The sequence below is a fragment of the Scophthalmus maximus genome, chromosome 4 (assembly GCF_022379125.1).
Source record: "Scophthalmus maximus strain ysfricsl-2021 chromosome 4, ASM2237912v1, whole genome shotgun sequence".
Lineage (NCBI taxonomy): Eukaryota > Metazoa > Chordata > Actinopteri > Pleuronectiformes > Scophthalmidae > Scophthalmus > Scophthalmus maximus.
The window spans coordinates 4746013-4767028 of NC_061518.1; the positions used below are offsets into that span (position 1 = coordinate 4746013).

Sequence of the window (21016 nt, forward strand, 5' to 3'; positions counted from 1 at the left end):
TTGGTTTACAACTCACATGCTGGTTTACAGACATGAACTGTGGGTAATGTACGGAACGTGGACTTTTTCGCTCACGTATGAAGAAAGCGGCAGGAAATTGTCCCAAATTGTACCCACCCTGGTTATACTTTTTGAATGCCTGTTTCATAAAGCGTAGACATTAAATATATATCAATAGGTGTTTTGTGTGATGTTGCCAATCGGATGTCAACGTGACTGTCAACCGATCTTTTCACTGTTTTTTCTGTTTTGTTTTTTTGCTGAGAGATGCTGAAACTCTAGACGACGCGAGCGCTGCAGCGAGACTCAACCTGTTCCTCAAACTGGTTTTGCCAAAATGAAAACCAAGACGTTCTGCAGCCGTCACGCACAGAGGGGGTAGAGGCTGTTGCCCGGGGCCTTTAAGATATTAATTTTAGTTGTCTCCAAAGAAAACAACAGCATACTTTCTGCCACTTATCCAGGTGATGAGAGATATTTGGAGGAATTTTTGTCGCACACACTACAAGGGATAAATTGGAAACTGACAAAAATGTGATTAATGTCAATACATTCTTGGTGAAACAGGTTAAAAATTCCTATCGATAATAGTTCTATATGGTAATAGAAATGTAATTTGAGTTCAGTTTTAGTCAGTGATTTGTGCAGAAACCATTTCAATGAATGTATTTTTTCTGCACATGGAATATAGCCCACTACTTGTGGTTGTCCAACACCTTCTTGGTCTTTTAGGTTTTCCCACAATCTAAAACATGAAATGAACAACATAACAAACACAAACATTCTTTGTTCATTTAATTTCTAATGCAAGCAAACTTTTATACAAAAAGGGGGGGGGGGGGAGCAGTTATATTCAACTGAAATCGTGATTTAATAAAGATGCGAGACGTTGAATGTCAGAACCGATTATCTGAGATATATATTTAATTTGTCGTTGTGAAGATTCCACGCCCACAGTCGAGACACTGGCGGATTACTTGTTGCGCACGTAGATCCTCGTGCACACCACCTCGTCCGCTCCGAAGATCTGAAACGAAAAAACCATTTCACTCCGTCAGCTGTATTATCACGGTTCACTTCCGCGGTTTCAATTTCCTTTTGCGAAACGAGCCGCAAAGATTCATTGATTAATCGATCAGTCAATCAACAGAAATCGACAAAACACAAAAACCTCTGATGAAAGTTTTAACAGGAGCTTTTCCCCCCCCAATACATTTTGATGTTTTATGGATGAAAAAGTTAAAAGATCAATGAAGAAAACAGACGTCAGATTAATCAACAGTGAAGATAATTATCGGTTGACACCTTAGTTACAGAACAGACTACAGCTCTTCTTCCTGAGCCATGTTATATGTGATTTGTTGTTCTATATTTCCACTACTTATTGCCTAATGAGAAAAACTGGAATCCCTGGGTTGGGTTTGTGTGAATGTGTGTTTCCAAAGATTTATTGTCGTCCCAGGGGGCGTAGCAGCGCCACGCATCATCGTTATCTTGGGTCATGCAGCGTGGCGGGATGGGGGACGCCGACCGGCCGGCGCCGGAAGAAACAAAAAAATGGATGTGCCGCGGCTCCATCTGTGACGCCGAGGGAGACGTTCACTGGAGGAAACATTCGGGTTCGCTGGCTTTTTCTCAGCAGTGTGATCAATGAGGCCACTTAGAGCCGAGCAACACGAGGTGGACACACAGATCTGGACCTGCAACACCGCCATCATATAAACTAGCCAATGCATCAATCTTTTCTTTTTTTTAAATCAACATTTATTGGCTTGAAGTGAAAAGGAGGTTTATGAGGTTCTTTGCACGGACAAATAAAAGAGAAGCTTTTCATTCTGAGGCCTTTGTCTCCCCAAAAGGTTTCTACATCACATCTTGGATCTTGGATCTTGGATCAGCGATCGGCCGCCACATGTTGTCTTCATTAAGCCCCACGTCCACCCGTCGCTCCCTGGGAGCCTAATTGCCTCATCCGCTGGCTGCTGCTTCTGTCACCCCCGCCCCGGAGGGTGTGCTTCTTTTTTGTCCGTCGGCAGGATTGCTGGGAAAAGTTACGCAGGGATTTTCATGGAAACTTTCACTGAAGATGAGTAAACTCAGCCGTGGTTGACAGGTGAAATCCGTTTTGAGAGGGAGCCGGATTTTTTTGGGGACAGTATGGGTGGGGGACTCTGAGTCCTCTTGTTCAAGTTTGATGTTTCTGTTCGTGGCAGAAGGATCGATCAGGGAGGAGAGGGAACTGATGGGATGGTGTTACATGTTTAGTTCCCTGTATATTAACGAGCAGCGTGTTTATCAAGTAACATAATATTGAACTGGTTCTTTCAGACAATTTTTCAATTTATTGTTCTGCCTCTACTGGAAAAATAAACATCCGTGTCACTTTAGCCCTAGGGTCCGAAGTGTGATGATTACTTTCATAATTGATTAGTCTTCCTTTTTTTTTCAATATATATAAATTAATTGTTTGTTTTTTTAACAAATTTCATTGAAATGAACGTCTTCTGTAGGGCTGCAACGAACGATCATTTTCATAATCGTTTAATCTGTAGATTATTTTCTCGATCAATCGATTAGTTCGATCCATAAAATGGTGAAAAATGTGGATTGTGTTTCCCCAAAACCAAAAAGATGATGTTTTGTTTCGTCCACACACCAAATATATTTAGTTCACTGTCACAGAGGAAAAATATTCACATTTAAGAAGCTGAAATCAGAGAATTTTGACCTTTTTTTATCCTTTTTTTTCATAAAAACTACTTCTACCGATTAATCGATTATCAAATTACTTGGTGACTCATTTAGAAGTCGATTACTCATCGATTAATCGATTAACTGTCGCAGCTCCGGTCTTCTGTCTTCTTGTACTGTCCGTCTAACGGTCCAACACCCAAACTGATTTCATCAACTACAATATAAAGATGAGGGGAAATGGCAAATATTGAAATTGAAGACGCTGGGACATTTGTCATTTTTGTTTGAAAGGGGACATGAATAACCTCACACATGACATATTGTTTTCATATAATCGACCAATAGCCGCAGCCCTACTTCAGACCTGCAAACACGAGGAAATGTGCGAGCAAAAGTGAACAACTATTCAACTTTACAAAGGATATTTTATCTATATTTTCTTCTTTTTTTGGGGGGGGGGGGGAGTAACCGCACGGATTACAGATCATCGTACGCCGCTGTCGGCCTTCATGCGTCGTTTGTCTTGTTTTCATCAAGTCGTTTTTCTCTCTGAAGCATGTCGTTTTGGAGATGTCGGCCCACTTGAGTGACGTGTGCGGCTGCTGACCCGGGGCCTCCAGACTGTTTCGTCTGTCGAGGCCAAATATTTCTGCTTCGACATCATCCCCGTCTGAAACTCGAAATGATGCAGTAGGCGCTGTGTTTGAGTCGCTGGACGGCGGGGAATATATATGGGAGCGCTCCTTTCTCACTGGTGTCACGTGAAAAGTCCCCTCCCCAATGGTTAAACCCCACATGCCGCTCAGATTACATCCTATCGCTCCAACGTGGACAGACGTGCAACACACCCTTGTCTTGACTGAAAACACATTTGGTCCCGGCCTGCGTCCCTGTTCGCCGTTTGAAAACCTGCGTGCCGTCCAAATTACTCTCGCAAGCGTTTCCCCCAGATTGCCTCTGCGGAGGTCAGTCACAGTCAGTCGGCGAAAGAGCACTTTCCTCATCAAAGGCCCCAGACTGCACTCCGTCCGTTGTCGTCCATCTGGCCAATAAAATCCACGCAACGTTAAAATCCCAGATGTTTACAGCAAAGAAACGTCTTGTCTCAGCGTTCTGGATCCGGACCAGGACCCGCCGGCGGGAGAAGTGTCTCTGACGGACGCAAGATCGGGCAGCGCCTGCGCGGAACGCAGCGGAGTCGTAACGACAAGCGCGTGTCAGTGAGAAGTTCTTGCTTCGCTCCTTTTGAAAATCTAGTTTCCCCCTTTTTTTTGCAGCTCGCTCGAACGGCGTCGCCGCACACTGAACCAGACAATCCACTTTGCTCTCTTTCCCTTTCTGAATTAGAAAAAAAATCACATCACAAGAAAAACAAAAACGTGGCCTTCGTGTCAGAAGCTTTTCTTTTTCTCCTTTTCTTTTTTAAATATGAACAGGCGTGTTTATGCCACACCCTGGACTGGCAAGAGACAGAAATATGGCCATGGGAGTTCACCGTATGTTGTGAATAAATATTGACCAGATCATTTGATCATTTCCACATCTGCGGTCACCACCCAGTTACTGCCTCTCTTGGCCATCTGTCTGGTTTCAGTGTCCGCGCCTGCCTGGATTCCGTCGGCGTGACCGCCATCGCCGGGGCAACGGGAAGATGGATACGTCTGTTGAGTTTGTGCAGTTAATATGAAGATGCATGTTTTTTTTTTATCCTCACAAAAACCCCCAGTGGGGAAAAAAAATAGCCCCCTAACTAACAATAATTTCCATTTTTGCTTGAAAAAAATACAGATTAAAATATTATATTATAATCACGTTCATATCACGATCAGAGGACTGAGAAAACTGGAAAATATTCACATTTGCACAATCTGGAACCTGTTAATGTTTTTCATAATTGTTCTGAAAATTTAAAAATAAGTATAATAAGTAAAAAAAATTAAGTAATTATCTTCTCCCCCAAAACATAGTGTATTTATATTGTAGTTTTTATACAAATGAAACAGCTGATCAATAAGTGAACTCAAGACGTACTGTAAGGTGGATTTTCTTTCCTTTGCTCAGCATCAGTCTACAGCTGTTTTCCTCATCTCTTCCGATCTCTCTGCGAATTCAAGCGACAGCCGGCGCTTTCATATTTGCCATGCAGATATGAGAAAGGCATAAATCTTCATCCTTCTACGTTTTGCCAAGAATGTGAATGGGTTGCTTGTTCCCAAAATGTCCAACTATTCCATTGTGTTTTTGACCAATGTTGAGAAATTGTTTTTTGGTATTTGGCAGAAAGAAAGAGAAGAGAAGTAGAAACAGCAAAGACATGGCCCATGTGGCTGAAGACGGCGACCTCCAAATGTGACACCTCCTCCCACTGAGGCAACGCGTCCAAACATCTGCACACTGATGTGCGCGCAGACTTTGGACGAAGACGTCGATCTCTTTCTCCTGACTGACGGGGTGTGGGAGCATTTTGGGAATCCCAACGATATGAAGGAGAGAAAAAATGAACCAAAGATGGATGATCCCAAAGAGACTCGACTTTAAGGTGTGACCGTCTCTGGGTGCAGCGTGGCACCTTACTACATCTGACTCGTCCAGTCAGAGAAAAAGGTCCCGGCGCCACTCACCAGCACCAGTTCGTCCCCCCGGAGTTCTCGGCTCCAGAAGGTCTTGGGACCGCTCCCGCTCAGCAGGGTCTGTTGGCAGTAAATCTTGTTTTCCGTCTCCCAGGTGGCCAAGCTCTGTGGAGAAGCAGCAGGTTTTCAACCCGTATTCAACCTCTGATTCATCCCAGTCTCGCCTGGCCGACGGGACGGGATGTCAGCGGTGAGACGGGGGACCAGTGGGGACCGTCCAAAGGATCATGTCAGACTCATGAACTAATGCCTGCCACTTATGAGGAATTACAGTTTTTTTTTTACGATTGTGCATCTGCTTGTCGTCACCTGTCTCCCCCTTAGTGCCGGAACAGCTTGTTGATATCTGAGGTCAATGGAGATATTTGATATTAAGTTGACGGGTTTGACAGTTTTTCTGTCTTTTTGGGGGTCGATGTGTTCAGGTGCCGGTGGGAACATGCAACATCCGACACTTGTTTTGACCTCTGCCGTGGAACTAATGTCATTGGTTCTGTTTGTTCCTATGTTTGTTTGAAAGGATTTATGCAAAAAGTTATGGATGGATATGCATATGCAATTCCAATAGACCGGGGCCTTTCTGTGTGGAGTTTGCATGTTCTCCCCGTGTATGTATGCGTGGGTTCTCCTCTGGGTTCTCCGGCTTCCTCCCACAGACCAAACACATGCAGATTGGGGTCGGGTTAATTGGAGATTTTAAATTGACCTTAGGTGTGAATGCTTGTTTGTCAGCTGGGATTGACCCGAGCGGCTGCGGCATAGATAATGGATGGACGGATGGAAGATACTGATTTAGAAAGCAGGACTTTCCCGAAGGTGAAACAGCCCTGGGGGGGGATTGCTCAGCCTTGTTAGAGGTCTGTGCTCTTGTTTTTTAATCCTAGATCCTTCCAGCACCCTTCTTCTCATTCTCTACCTCCAGATTTTCTCAACATCAGTCGTCAGAAAGAAGGTCACGGGTGAATGTGTCAAAAGAAAAGAGTCGGACATGTCGATTCAATCACCTTGCACTTCCTGCCGTCCACCGTCTCCTCGCTGAACTCCTCGCCGACGAGGAAGTTGATCTCCGTGGTGCGGACGGTGGTGGAGGTCTTGATGTAGAAGCGCTCGTCGCTCTGCCTTATCTCCACCTGGGGCTTGGACGCAGCCGCCCCTGCCACCTTCCGCAGCATGGAGTTCACGCCTGAAAACAAGAGTCAGCCTGTTTTACGTCCGGCCGGTGAACCGAACTGATGGACCGCTTTCTGCCACAGACACGAATTTGGAAAGAACCACTTTCTCTTTGCGCAGGATACCCAGGGGCAGGGTACAGGGTTTCTTGCCTCTTTGTGTGTATTTTGACAAAATAACTTTTTTTTTTTAAAAAAGCATGGATGAAAGTTGATGGGAATATTACTTTGGAAGGGTCTTCATCTCCAAATGACTGTCTTTTGGAAATGATCAGTCAGAGGTCAAGGTCAACAAAAATATGCTCCAAAACATTTTTTTTTTCAAGAAACCCCCTGCAAATAAAAGAGAGACAACCTTAAAGCTTATATTGGTCAGAAAAGTATTCCCAAATAGAGCTGCAACAGTTAATAGATTAGTAATCGATTACTATATTAATCGCCAACTATTTTGATAATCGATTAATTCAAAATTCTCTGATTTCAGCTTCTTCAATGTAAATATTTTCTGGTTTCTTTGCTCCCCTGTGACAGTAAACTGAATATATAGTTGTTGTGTGGTCAAAACAAAACATCATCTTGAGGTTTTGGGAAATTTTATGGACCGAACAACTAATCGATCAATCGAGAAAATAATCGACAGATTAATCGATTATGAAAATAATCGTTGGATGCAGCTCAATCAATTCCCCAATCATATGATGTAATATGATAAGCGACATCGAGAAGAAGTCACTCAAAATTTAGAAAACGACTAAATATTTCTGCATTTTAGGATACGACCTAGATATTATTCAGATTGAAAAATAACTAATGATCATATGGTGTGAATGACGTCATGACGTCACTAAGACAGGAACATTTTGTAATTTTGCGTTGTATTAACTTTTGCATCCAATAATATTAAAGACACGGTCTACATCTTGTTCATCCTCATTTGGTATAAATGACATGTTAATAAGGTCAATATAATTTATTTTTTTTAATTAAAAAGTTAGCATCGCCTGATTTGGGCATAAACAGCACGTGCTTATGTTTCGCCCCTCCGATGCTTCTCATCTGACACTGAGATGTGTCACCTCAACTTTTTCTTTTTCTTCTTCTTTCTCCGGCACCAGAAAGAGATGTAAGAAAAACAAAAATCAAGAGTTTGTGTTTCACAGACGAATCTTGACTTACTTCACGGAACTGTATAGAGGTCGGTGTATAAGGACGGAGTCATATCACAGGGACAACAAATCACGTTTTGTGTCGCTGACAGGCGACAGATATCAGAAACAAAGCCGTGAAGTTTTTCCTCCAGCTGCTGCGAGCGAGACTTGTTTCATCAGCAGATGCTGTGTGGAGCGCGCCGCGGCGAGGTGGTGACGGGGAGGAATGCTGGTTCTGTTTGCTTTGTTTAGCTCTCCGATAGATCATGATGGACCCCGCCTTCCCAGCGAGTGGAAAAAGTGATTAAACCCCCCCGTCACACAGTTACAGTGCAAACAATTAGATGAGAGAGCACTTTGGTCTGTTCCTCATCTCCAGTCGTCCATCTCTCAAACTCGGCATTGGCGTGTTTGATGAGGAACAGTTGTTGTCCACTTTGGAATAAGACGCTTAGACCGTATTAAAAATGGACGTAGTCACTGGACTGGAAAATGAATCCGACGCGGAAGTGCCTGAAAGCCTGTGTTCTCTGGAATCGCCAGCAGAGGGCGACTCTGCTGATTATTTAAAAGAAAATGCTTCCGACTTGATTTATAACGTCCGGAAAAAAACATTTTCCTGAGGAGCTCAAGGTCCCGACCTCTAGTTTCAAGTCTTCTTCAATACAGCGCGATGTTGCATTTCGTAAAATCGCGATCTCGCCCGGAGTGAAATAGACGATTGAGCGCGGTATAGGTCGGAACGTGCTTAGCGTGATTGACAGCCGGTCCGTCCAATCAGTGCGTGGGTGGCGGGTGTGAGGTGGGCGAGCTCTCAGCTCTCTGTAAAGAAGGTTTTTTAATTAATGTTCCAAAAACTATTTATTAAAAATCACATTTCAACTCTGCGAGCGTTTTCAAAATGAACGTTAATTGCAGACTAATGTCTGCATTCCAGGTGTGGTTTTTCTACAGTGCAGATAATAGACCACTCATTCATTCGATGTTCAGCCCCTGGATGATTTTGGAAAACGCCCACTCCCACTTCAACACATTGAAGCCTTCATGAAAGAATGAGTAGATGGTCCTCACCCAGGGCTTTGAGCAGCTCGTCGAAGTTCTCGCTGCTTTTCATTTTCCAGGTGCCGGAAAAATTGGGCATTTTTTCCCTGTGGTCTTCTGGTTTGTTGTGTGTGTATCAGCCGTCGTCTGCCGTCTCCTCCGCTGCCTTTATCCAGACTCCTTCTCTCTCTCTCCTCCTTCCCTTCGTCTGTCCCCGTGCTCCCTCCTCCTCCTCCTCCTCCTCACTCGGCCCAGACCAAACCCCCCCCCCCCCCCCCGGCTTCCTCTCCCACACACATGTTCTTAGTGATTCCTTCTCATCACAAGATTTCTTTTCTTGATAGCGCAAAAGTATGTTTTGGTTGAAAGGGTCTCGATTTCTCCCTTCTGACTCTGAGGGTTTGTGGAATTCACTGGTGCATTTATCATTTACCTCACTGGCCCCATCGTCTGCTTTTCCCTTCCACACGGAGCGTTTGTGTTAACCCCACCCACCATCTAATGAGGGAGACACTTTTGGTTGCATTGGAGATACAGTGACTGTGTCTGAAACTTCATAAGTGTTTTTATCAAACTGCATAATTCACACAGAAAACCAAGGACCACAGGAGGACTTGGCCCATCATTATTCCCTAGACCCCATGTGAACATACTCACCTGACTTCTTTTTTTTGTCAGACTTACATTCAAAAATCATAACTTTGAATTAACCGTCATAGAAAAGTGGGAAGATTCACTACAGAGAAGTTTTTTCCCCAGAGAACATTCGGTCAAATGAGCTTAAATGGTTTATTGCTCGTCGGATATATTGCAGAATTAGATTTCTTTTAATTGGCTAATGGATAAATCCTTTCAGCTTCAGGGAGCTGGTTCCTTTCTGGGTGTTTGTGGGGACATTAAGACACACTCATGTATAGTGGTGGAACATTGGGGCCCAAAAAATGTTTGTTTTTTTTGCCCTGTGGGCCCCTCAGAAAGTTAATACGGCACTGCTGAATTTTAGAATCAATTTTGTGCGCAGAACAAGAACGTAGGATATTGTCCCTTGTCTCCTACAGAACCTTGTGAGGAGGGATGATTGGGGGAATCATTTCACTGTCCGTATGGAGAGAGGGAACCATTACGGCAAGTACAAAAAGTTTCAGTGAGCATGTAGACATCTGAGTGTGATTTAAAGACAGGCGACATGATGAAACATTTGTTTAAATACATAGATCCACACCGTATTACACACACACACACACACACACTTGCACAGCTACCACCGTTACGTCCCCTCGAGAACGAGAGGCCCTTCCTCTGACCCCCCCGGCCAGTCAGACATGTTCCCTCTCTGACGCCCCCCCCCCCCCCTCATCAGTCTTTTTGACAAAGTGCCTTCCAGACATACTTGATAATTAATGTGCAGAGCAGAGCAAGGGGGCGCTCGGCCATCGCGCCAGGAAGTGTCAGCTCAAACGAAGGCCTCCGCCGTCTTCACCAGGCCTCGCTCGTTTCATTCATCGGTAGATTTGTCTGTTGGTCTCTGGGTGTTTCAGTGTGGGGGGGAGTTCTTCTAAAAAAAAAGTGGAAAAGGGAAAGTGAACATTAAGTGTGTGTGTGTGTGCGTGTGTGTGTGTGTGCCTGCGTGTGTGTGTGATTTTTTTATTGCTGAAATGTTTATACTGGAATCTCCTTCAAAAATATTTGGGGATTATTAAGTTCTCATTCTCTTAATGTGATGTGACATACATTTCCTTTTTTTTTTTACCACAGATGTGACTTGACAGATCTGCTTGCCACATAATTTCTTAAAAAATATAAAGTCAATGGTGAAATATGAATAATAATTAAATAAAAACAGCAGATCCTAATGTGGATTAAACAGCAGCTGTGTTTTATTGATCAAACATTAGAACCAGGACACAGCGAGACGACACACGATGAGAACTGAATCTTTACACGACAGTCAACTGAATCTACAAGGTGTTCCAGAGTATTCAGGTATCGCCTTAATGTTCACAACACATCTTTATGTAATTTAATGCATGGGACATAATAGGTTATTATGGCCTTCATCTACAACTTTCAGATTTAGGAATTTGCCTCCAATCAGTTAAACAGCCCCTTACCATTCTTTTTTTTCTGTAGGACATAATAACATCTAATCTCACAAATTCTTATCAGTTTTAAATATTAACCGGATCTGATGTTATACTATACATTTTTTCATTTTGAAATGAATTCCACTCGACAAAATGCAACAAAAGCAGACGTCTTTTATTTAAAAGACATCTGCACAAAACTAACACTACTGTGGTCATGATGCCGAAAAAACAGAAAAGATAAATTAGTTAAAAATGCAATCTTTTAAGAGATGTTATTCACATGATTCACGGGAAATGTACAATCACATTTTGTGCCGAAAAAAGGAGGAAACATTGACATTTATTGCACTCAAACTTTTACTGTCACAGCAGCGAAGCGGCATCATTTCTGCTCGATGCTCCTTCCAGCTCAACATGACGGAGCAGCATCCCCAAATCGGCCATTTCTTAACCAGCTTGATCGCTGCGATATTTTCTACAATGCCAATCAACGACAAAATAGTAAAAAAAGAAGAAAAGAAAATGCTGATAAAATGTTTTGCATGGAATTTCTTAAAGTGATTTTATTTTGACTTACAGGACAAAATAAGTGGACAAATAAAACCACATCATATAAACATATGTTCTCCTCGCGCACATTCAGTGATTTAAAAAAAATAAAAATAAAACTCACATTGTTAGTCGTGATTTCGCACTGTGAAGGCAGCAACTGAGAAAAAAAAAAGGCCGGGAGAACGGAACTGTACAACAGACGCCAGTTTGGTGAGAGAACGGAAACAAACACGTGGGAGAGATTTGTTTTTACATCTAAAGTAATTGAGTTATCATGATTTATGAAGCTTCTCCAAAACCAGGTTTTTTTTTAATATTGGCTTTGGTACGACAGCACAAACTATCAAAGATTTCTCTTCCACTTCTTCTCCAATATGCTACGATGCTTAAATATGATTGTACCTGTAGTGTGCGTTGAGCGAAAATAGAAAACTTATCCTACTACGGCTGCATCGATCTGTCTTCATTGTCCCGTGATGAGACAATATCTCAGTTTTCATTTTGCACTGAGAAAAAGCAAAAACCCTGGTTGAAGCAGCGGCACAAAGAAAAACTATAACCCTTGGTATGAATTTTTGAATGGCTATAATATTTCTTAACTAAATATTGAAGGTCAAATTCAGACTTAAATAAGATTTTTTCCCCATCCAGTGTTTTTACACAGAAGTCTGAGGGATAAAAATGGTATATGGTTCATACACCATCTAGATCCAAGTGTCTTTTTTTTTTTTACCAGTGTCTCGAATCCAACAGCTCCGGTCGCAAACTCATTTTCTTTAGCGTCTCGTAGCCGACGACCATGACGATGGCGGTGGGCGTGGAGGAGATGATGCGTGCCGACAGTCCTTTGGTCAGTCCCCAGACGCCCTCCTCCTTGATCAGCTGCCTGAAAGTCTCGATGACTGAAGTCCTCCCTTCGACCTGAACAAAAAACACTGTGGCTCAGGTGGGAAGAGAGCGGGACGTCCACTAACCAGACGGTCGGAATTTCGAGTCGTGTGAATGGGTGGATGTGACTTCTACTGTAAAGCACTTTGAGTGGTCCATAAGACTAGAAAAGTGCCACTGTATATAAATGACATGTTGTGTTATGTCTGGTACCACAAACCAGCGTTAAAGCATCTAAGTGACAAGTTGGATGATATGTGGAATTATTTTGATTAATATCTGCTTTTTTGTTTTTGCATAATATGTCAAATGTCTGCATAGTTATTAAAAAATTCTAAATATTGGTTATTTTATGGCAAATAGTAATTCAATGGCAATTTATAATTGTAAATTAACTACAAGCTGGGAAAAATAAATTAATAAATGTAGATGTTTTGGTAGAAGAATTTGGAAACTGATAATTATGACAATTAATCAAACTGTCTGTGGACTTTTTTTGTGCTATGAATCGTTCATTCGACATGGTCGCCTCAAACGAACATGACACCTGCTGTATTATGACAGATGTACAGTAAATGATAAGTTACCTGCACTCTGGCTCTGACCACGTCCATTGGGTTGGTGACGGTCGAGGCAGTGGCAGCAGCTAGAGGTCCGGCCATGGCTTGGAGGATCAGATGAGGGCAGTCGCTGGGAGCCAGTTTGGAGAGTTGCTCTGCAGAACATAACACGCAAAGATACTTAATTACCCATGGGGCGAGGACAAGAGGAATTCATTGTCAGGGAACAAACAAAGATATTTGGAGAAGTGTAGTTCAAGTTACAAACCTGCATAGAAATGGTAGAAAGGCCACCACACAGCACTGTTTGGGATGTAAGTGAGCAAGGACGCCACGTATCCTCTGTAGAAGCCTCGTAAGCCGTCGACGGCAAAAATCTGAGACATAATGTTCCTGGTCTGGCCAAACACTTTTTTGGGCTTCCCGGGCTCCGTGTTGGCGTCGAGTCGAAAGCGGGTGAGGCGCTCCCCCTGGCCCTGCATCATCAGCTGCTGAGAGACCACGTCTATGGGAACGGTGATGCTCTGGGCAACCAGGGAGGCCGCGCCGCCCGCCACCAGCGACTTGACCATGTTGTCCTCGGTGTACTGGGACACGTGCTTCCTCACCAGCTCGTACGTGGTGATGTACGCCTGGCCCGAGATGAGCGTTAAGGAGTTGACCATGAATCCACGGTACAGGCCCCGCACGCCCTCCGCCCGCAGGATCTTGTAGAAGGCGTCGAACGTGCCGCTGTAGAGCGATTTGCCCCTCTGCACCTGCAGCAGAGTGCGAATGAGCGTCGCCGGGTAGACGGTGGCGCGGATGGTCATAGTCATGAACACCCCGAAGGAGTAGAACTTCCTTTTGTCGAGGTCCTCCCACTCGATGATCTGGATGTTCCGTTTCTGCTGCATCCTGCCAGCTGTAAGTGCCGCCTCATCCGACTAATTACTGCCTGACAGCATGAAAAAACAACAGTGTGGTCAGTATACAAATCTATACGACATATATACGGTATGCAAATGTGTCTTTAAGAACTCCGGGAAAACTGAGCAAACTCTCACTGATGACAACATTGGACGTGGCTGAAGGCTCCGGAAAAGAGAGATTGACTTACGTCCCACCGTGATCTCCATGACAAAGTCCAACTTGCGCTCACAGGACCAGTAGTTTGTCATCAACAATGTTTCCTCATCAATAAGCTAAATACCTGCGACATTTGTGTCTATAGACCAACAGACACGACACAACGGCGACGTAATGGGGGAATCGAAAAACGAGTCGGGGGAGTTTGAGTGGATTTTCTGGTCAGACTAGCTTTTGACAGCAGGGCTGAGAGAATATACCACAGCACCCTGGGGAAGTGGAAGTTGCTTCTTCGCCTAAAGACTACTACAGAACATTTTAATTTCTTATAATTAGGGTTGATTAAACATTTATTAACATTTTATTGTATGGCAGACAGGATAGAGTTCATAATGCCCGAGAGAATAAGAATTACAACAACAATTTAGTAATAATAACAACTTATAGTACAGTACCCAAATGAAAACTCTTTAATTTTCAAAAATGAATGCCTCCCCTAGTTTTCACTTTGTCGCAACCATTGTATATTTGCTCCAAAGCCATGTGATTGGCTGATATTTGCTTTGAAGCAAATACCAGCCAATCAGAAACTCAAAAGATATCTAATGCTGAAGGAGTAATGAGGGCAATGAACATTTAACACTTTACCATCAAAAGGTTTCAAGCAAACTAAAACAACCCTCCTTAGGAAAATTGTGGTTGCAAGGAAGTGGGAAGCTAGGGGAGGCGTTCATTTTTGAAAAGTAACGATTCTATATTTGGCTACTGTAAACTTCATTCGATCACATTCAGCAACAATTATTTACACGGATACGTGTTGTACATTATCCTTAGGGAGTCTTGGCTGCTCAGTGCGAACTTCAACCCAATCCAGTGAAAAATAATAGATTACACACACACACAAAGAATCACAATTTGATTAAAAGGCCAAACTTCTAAAAAAAAAAATCATAACTCACAAAGTGTTTGTAGTAGAGCTTTAGGATTTTGCAAGGTCCCATGAATTTAATAGAAGTCGAATGTGATGTAACACAATTAATAAATAATAATAAGAGCACTTCATCTCTTTCCTCCCTCTTTGCAATAATAACCCAATGATAAGTTTGTCTCGTGTTTTCTATGAGAGAGTCACATCACATCCAGGAAACATCTCACCACTGTATGTTTGACCCCAGTGACAACATCGGTCAAAGGACACCGTGTACCCGAGGGCAACGGGAGGAGCACCGGTGTGAAAGGTAGTACCACTTATTAAACCCCAAACAGTAGAGTAAACTATTACAGACGCACTTGTTAAAGAAAACACACTCGTGTCGATCAACCGAATGCGCTAATGTCGTGCGTTAGCGTCCTGCGCGCTAGCATTGAGTTAGCATCATTTTTAAAAACACTTACCTCTTCGGACCAGATGTTTGTTTCAGACTCATGTCCTTTGTGTGATTCGGTCTTGAAACATCGTGTCAACAGCTGATTAAAAACTCTGAATTGAATCTAACAGCCGCCAGTAGCCGTATAACTTTTCTGTTGATGTTTCCAGTGGAGTTAGCTACCTCCTAGCTAGTAGTGAGCTAACGGTCAGACGTCTTCCTGTTCCCATTCAAACGCCCTGCCGCTGAGACGACCAATGACACGCGTGCTGCGTTCAGGCCATCTGGTTCTTTATAACGACTTGTACTCTCTGTATTTCACGTCATAATGGACTGCTACAAAATAATGTAAAAAAACAAAATAAGCTAATTTGGGCTTTTTTATCTTGTGTGACTACAATATATAATCAGGACTAACTATTTTTTGAATAATGTGTGAGCCGTGGATGGCTTCTACAAAGTTTTTTGTTGTTGTTATTGAACAAAGATCATATACATAATATTTGCCATTAAGATCGTAATATTAAACCTTACAAAACAGGCAGGGCACATAAGGATACATTAAACAAGTGTCAAAAAATAGCAAATAAATAATATGCAAAATGAATAATTGTAAAATAAAAATAACAATACGAAAAATAATAATGAAAATTAGAATCCCTTGGTGAATTAGAGGGCAGTTTTCAAATATTTTTCAAAGAATCATAAGGTCTGAGGAGCGATTTGGCTGTTTCATTTTCATGAGCTTTAAGGAACTGGCTTCTACAAAGTACCTGTACTCATTCGAAAAGTCCTTAACTTTCCACTCGTCATTGAACTGCACACTGTAAATGCAGCGTGATTGTTTGGTCCTCCCACTGAGAGGGGGCGCTGCTGAGCGGCTACTTCACTAACACAGCATCCGGGTGTGCGTGAGGAAACAAACTGAAAGTGTAGCTGCGCTCTGTCTGAGCTAAAAGTGGAATAATAAAGAGGTTTTCATCGAAGGTAACGACTCAGTATTATTACAGTTTTACGACAGTGTTGTTTCACTTTAAACTCACTGTAGACTATAGATTCAGTTTGTGGCGTTCTAGCTCTGGAGCCTTCTATCGGAACTAGTTAGGTAGCTAGGCTAGCATGCTACCTAGCAGAGATATTGCAGATTCATTCTGTGTAGCATCAGTTAGCTAGCTGCAACACACCGAGACGAGGAGGGAAGACCACAGTTAAAAACTATTCTTTGAAACATTTTTTATATGAAACAAGGAAAGGCGTTTATTTGCTGATCTATGAAATCTAATTTAAGTTTACTCACAATTTTGGTTTATGGTTTCTAAGTGAAACTGAAACTTACACATTGTGCGTTTTCACTAATAGAATAAATGTCTAACTGAACAAAAACTCCTTTTTAAAGAGTCTTTAGTGATGGAATAAATAAACTCAGAATACAGAGGTGTCATCGGCTGGTCCTTACTGATACTTCTAATGCAAAACTGTTCCCTGTGACTGACAGGTGCTGTATTGTATAAGTGCATCCCTTACCTGTAAAGTAATTAAAGTGGTAACTAAATCTATTGATTAAATGCAATGGAGTAAAAAAAATACATCGTTTTCTTCTGAAATGTTGTGTAGTAGAAGTATAAAGTAGCAAAAAATTGATATACTGTACATTGCATTCCCTTACTGGTTTCTGCTGGTTGCCCTAACTTATAACAACAACAGGTTTTTATTCCTTTCTATTTTGCAGGACAGTTCCAGTGACCTGAGAAAATGGTAAGTATCTTTTTTAATCTGCAGAATTATCACTTTCCTTTACAAAGTTTACCTGTTACATATTATATGTTTTTCCCTTGTCGCCTAGTCTCGCAGATATGATTCACGGACAACCATATTCTCTCCGGAAGGCAAGTGTCTGTTTTTTTTTTTTAAACACTTGATGATCAAATACAACGTGCAATATTGTGCCTCCACTATTATTATCATATTGAAAGTCTAAGCCTCATATTTTGTGTGCATTGTTCATTACTGTATGCAATTGCTTCTTTAATCACCTATTTGTGGGGCAAATATATCAAATCTAGTTTTCAGTAAGGTTGTGTATATTAAATATTGCTTTTCCATGATTTCCAGTGTCTGAAATTGACAGTTGAGACTTTGTGTGGCTATAATCTGCAGGACGCCTGTATCAGGTGGAGTACGCCATGGAGGCAATCGGTCACGCCGGCACGTGTCTGGGGATTCTAGCAAACGACGGCGTGCTGTTGGCAGCAGAGAGACGCAACATCCACAAGCTGCTCGACGAGGTTTTCTTCTCTGAGAAGATCTACAAGCTCAATGAGTGAGTGAACCGAACTGCATTACTTGCATTTAGAAAATTAAACGCCTCGGCTATTCTAACATTATACTGTGGCCTTGTGTGTGTTTGTGCTTGTCTCTCTTCAGAGACATGGCGTGCAGTGTTGCTGGGATAACATCGGATGCCAATGTGCTGACGAATGAGCTGCGGCTAATTGCACAGAGGTAAGAGTGAGTTCGGAAAACTGAGCACTGAAAATTTTAGGCTTTTCCCATGTACACCTTGAGATATTCCAGGTCTGTTGTAAATATGGACCTAAGTAAGTTCATCAACAAATGTATTTGTGCCCTTATTTAATATTTTAATGTTCAGTTGAAAAGTGACAATAATCTAGTATATATTTGTTTCCAACTCTTATTAAACAAATAAACAAGACCACGTTTGGGAACTGGAAAACATGAGTTTCTAAAACATTAGTTAAGTTAGGAGTGTAAGACTAAAATAGTGTCTTATTCATTATTGCTGAGTGTAAACTTCTAGTCATTTATCACATTTCACCACCAACTGCTGACCAGTTAAATTTCTCTTCAGATATCTGTTGCAGTACCAGGAGCCGATTCCCTGCGAGCAGCTGGTCACAGCCCTGTGCGACATCAAGCAAGCCTACACACAATTTGGAGGTAAGATGCACAGTAGTTGGTTTTATCTTCATTTATTATTATTATCCCTTAATGTTGCTGAAGGAGTCCGGCAGGCGAATTATACACGATCTTTGGGATCAACATAATTGTCATTTACAGGTGTCTGCCAAAATGTCATATTGGTACACGAGCGACCAGAATATACATTTTCCATAGTAGAGTTTTGGCACTGTGTAACAGCTGTGTGCTTTTGTCTTAAAAGGAAAGAGGCCGTTTGGTGTCTCTCTGCTGTACATGGGTTGGGACAAACACTACGGCTTCCAGCTGTACCAGAGTGACCCCAGCGGCAACTATGGAGGCTGGAAGGCAACCTGCATTGGCAACAACAGCGCTGTAAGTGCGAAATGTCTGAATCTGAACAGACGCACCAGACGGTCATTCAGAGTAGGAACAGTGTTGTAATAAGAAGAAGTAGACGTGATCATTGTTTTTGAATTTGAATTCCTTACACCATCTTTCACTTTCATGAAATATGACTATTGCAGTTTTGGCTCAGGAGTATTTGATGCTGTAGCCTTTTAAAATTTTTTCATAAAATGCTTAGTTGCCAACGCTTCTTTTGAGTGTAGTCTAGTAGTTGAAGCAACAAGTTCTTGCATCACACTTGAGTTGAGTTCAGTTAGGCTGTTTGTCGGTTTCCTTGTTGTCTGATGTGTTGACCTCTTGGCCTCAGGCTGCAGTGTCCATGTTGAAGCAGGACTTCAAAGAGGGAGAGATGACTCTGTCCTCTGCTCTGGCTTTGGCCGTCAAAGTCCTCAACAAAACCATGGATGTCAGCAAGCTCTCGGCAGAAAAAGGTGACAATTAGAAACTGTACTCACTCCATATATATTTACAGTAACTAAACTAAGTTAGTAAGGATTGCCAACTCTTCTTCCTTACATCTAAAAACACAGATAGACAAGGTGTTTTTTGCTGAAATAAGTTATTTAGGATATGTTGATTGCATTATTACCAAATCAGTTTTAAGTGTGTAAAACTACACTACAATGACACAACTGTTTATCTAATGTACTCTCTCAGTGGAGATCGCCACCCTGACACGGAAAGACGGGAAAACCAAGATCAAGGTTCTTAAACAGAAAGAAGTGGAGGAACTCATCAAGCGGCACGAGGCCGAAGAGGCCAAGACTGAAAAGGACAAGAAGGACAAGGAGCAGAGGGAGAAGGACAAATAATAAGAAAAATCAAATTTTTCCCCTCCCTCATATCACCAACTCCTGTATTGTTTTGTGTTTTACATTAAATTTTGGAAATTGACGGACGTGTGCTCTGTGTCCTTGTCACAAAATAAAAGGGACATTCTTATTCACACATCTTCAAAACAGATTTGGCACACTTTTGATTGAAATTTTTTTAAATTCCCACTTTCATCTATATTAACGGTGTGGACAAAATATTACATTTTATACAATTTGACAACATCATGAATAATCTAACTATATAGTGTCTTTACTGATCCTTTAAGTTTCATATTACCTAGAAGCCGGCTCAGATGATTTTAAACTGTAAAGCGTCTTAAAACTGCTGCTCAACATGTTTCTTTTTTCCTTGCACTATAGTATGTACAGTACACTCGCTATACAGTGATGTTTTTTGTTTTGCCACATGATGGCGCTGTCGCGCCAAGGAATGCACCTTTACTGGTGCATGATGGGTGAAATCTATAAGACCACGGTCTGTTTAGTTTTTCTATGATACATTTACTTACTATTTCCTGATAAATGTCCCATTCACCTCCAATTTCTTTGGAGTTCCTTTATTTTAATAATGTACTTAAAAAAAATGATGACAGCTAATTTAACAAAGTAACTAAATTGATTACAACCCTTAAAGCCAAATACGTCAGAGTAGGCAAGTAGTCTTCTACTACAAGTATGTCACAGTTCACAAATTTTATATAGTGGCATTTATATCCTGATGCAGTAAAACACAAGAATACAAAATCGAGATGCATTTCGTATTAGAATAAATAATTTTCTCACATAGTCTTGTGATCAGATAAAACCAGTTCCATGTAACATTGGATCGGTAAACTAACAGTGTGTCTCTTGTGTTGACAGGCCCAGTTATCATCATGTCTCAATCGGTCATCTCCACTTGTGTTATTTGTCCTTCTCACCACTTGGTGGTGACAGAGCTCATCGATGAAATTTCAACAAGGTCGATATCCTCTTGTTATACTGTTTACTACATTAACAGAATTTATTATTAAGGCTTTTTATGGGAAAAAAGTATCAATTTGGATGGGATTCAAACATCAAGAAATACGGAACACAACAACTGGTCAGTGCCGATTCACCGACAAAGACAACAATTTTGCCACTTTCATTACATTTCATGTCAAGTGCGTTTTTTTTATTGCTACACGTACAGTGATTATACATAAATCCCGCATGGCATACCAGTGCTTACATGGTGATGTCATGGACTATATGATTAAGATGTTCACCTTGTAAGCGTTAGTTTTTTATAGTCAAACAGACGGTGATCTTAAATGTCACTTGGTGAGGTGCGTTGGGTCAAAGAGCAGTTGGGGGAACGTGTCAGGAACTGGGTGTCTGTTTTACCCGTAATGGGCACTCGGTTACACGCAGTGTAGGTGGTCACGTCAGCTGTTGATGCTGTGTAGCACAAGTACTGTGATGACACGGTCGTTACAAGGTTGGTGTCTAGCTTCTAGGGGCCTTGTGTCTGTGCTACACTTTTAAAATGTTTTCACCGTCTCGAGTTTAGAATTGTCCATTAATGACCCAAGTGATAAACTTCAGGAATGATCTTGAGCAGACATTTACACAATTCTTGCAATATTCTTAACCCAAAATAAAGCTGC

At 41.9% G+C, this 21016-nt stretch overlaps 3 protein-coding genes across 7 annotated transcripts; 1 reads left to right on the forward strand and 2 right to left on the reverse strand.

The window, feature by feature from the left end:
- Nucleotides 1-2: 2 nt before the first annotated feature.
- Nucleotides 3-8909, reverse strand: LOC118302615 (cellular retinoic acid-binding protein 1). Its single transcript, XM_035628913.2, has 4 exons — nt 8713-8909; nt 6329-6507; nt 5316-5429; nt 3-1027 (listed from the first exon to the last, which is right to left on the reverse strand). Exons 1-4 carry the CDS (start codon nt 8780-8782, stop codon nt 974-976), a joined length of 417 nt encoding a protein of 138 aa, XP_035484806.1. The 5' UTR covers nt 8783-8909; the 3' UTR covers nt 3-973.
- Nucleotides 8910-10098: 1189 nt separating this feature from the next.
- LOC118302613 (solute carrier family 25 member 44) lies at nt 10099-15449 on the reverse strand. 4 transcript variants are annotated; one of them, XM_035628908.2, is made up of 5 exons: nt 15233-15449; nt 13038-13706; nt 12797-12924; nt 12055-12242; nt 10099-10234 (listed from the first exon to the last, which is right to left on the reverse strand). In XM_035628908.2, coding segments are annotated over exons 2-5 (945 nt in total). In that variant the 5' UTR covers nt 13666-13706; nt 15233-15449; the 3' UTR covers nt 10099-10233. The 4 variants fall into 4 exon arrangements, with proteins under 4 accessions (XP_035484801.1, XP_035484800.1, XP_035484798.1 ...); XM_035628907.2 differs by having other exon boundaries at nt 10102-10237; XM_035628905.2 differs by lacking the exon at nt 10099-10234 and having other exon boundaries at nt 10536-12242; nt 15233-15448.
- On the forward strand, nt 15000-19443 carry LOC118302614 (proteasome subunit alpha type-4). 2 transcript variants are annotated; one of them, XM_035628910.2, is made up of 9 exons: nt 15000-15075; nt 16934-16959; nt 17048-17090; nt 17362-17524; nt 17629-17706; nt 18074-18162; nt 18386-18516; nt 18857-18980; nt 19207-19443. In XM_035628910.2, exons 2-9 carry the CDS (start codon nt 16957-16959, stop codon nt 19359-19361), a joined length of 786 nt encoding a protein of 261 aa, XP_035484803.1. In that variant the 5' UTR covers nt 15000-15075; nt 16934-16956; the 3' UTR covers nt 19362-19443. The 2 variants fall into 2 exon arrangements, with proteins under 2 accessions (XP_035484803.1, XP_035484802.1); XM_035628909.2 differs by lacking the exon at nt 15000-15075 and adding an exon at nt 16059-16191.
- The last annotated feature ends 1573 nt before the right edge of the window (nt 19444-21016 follow it).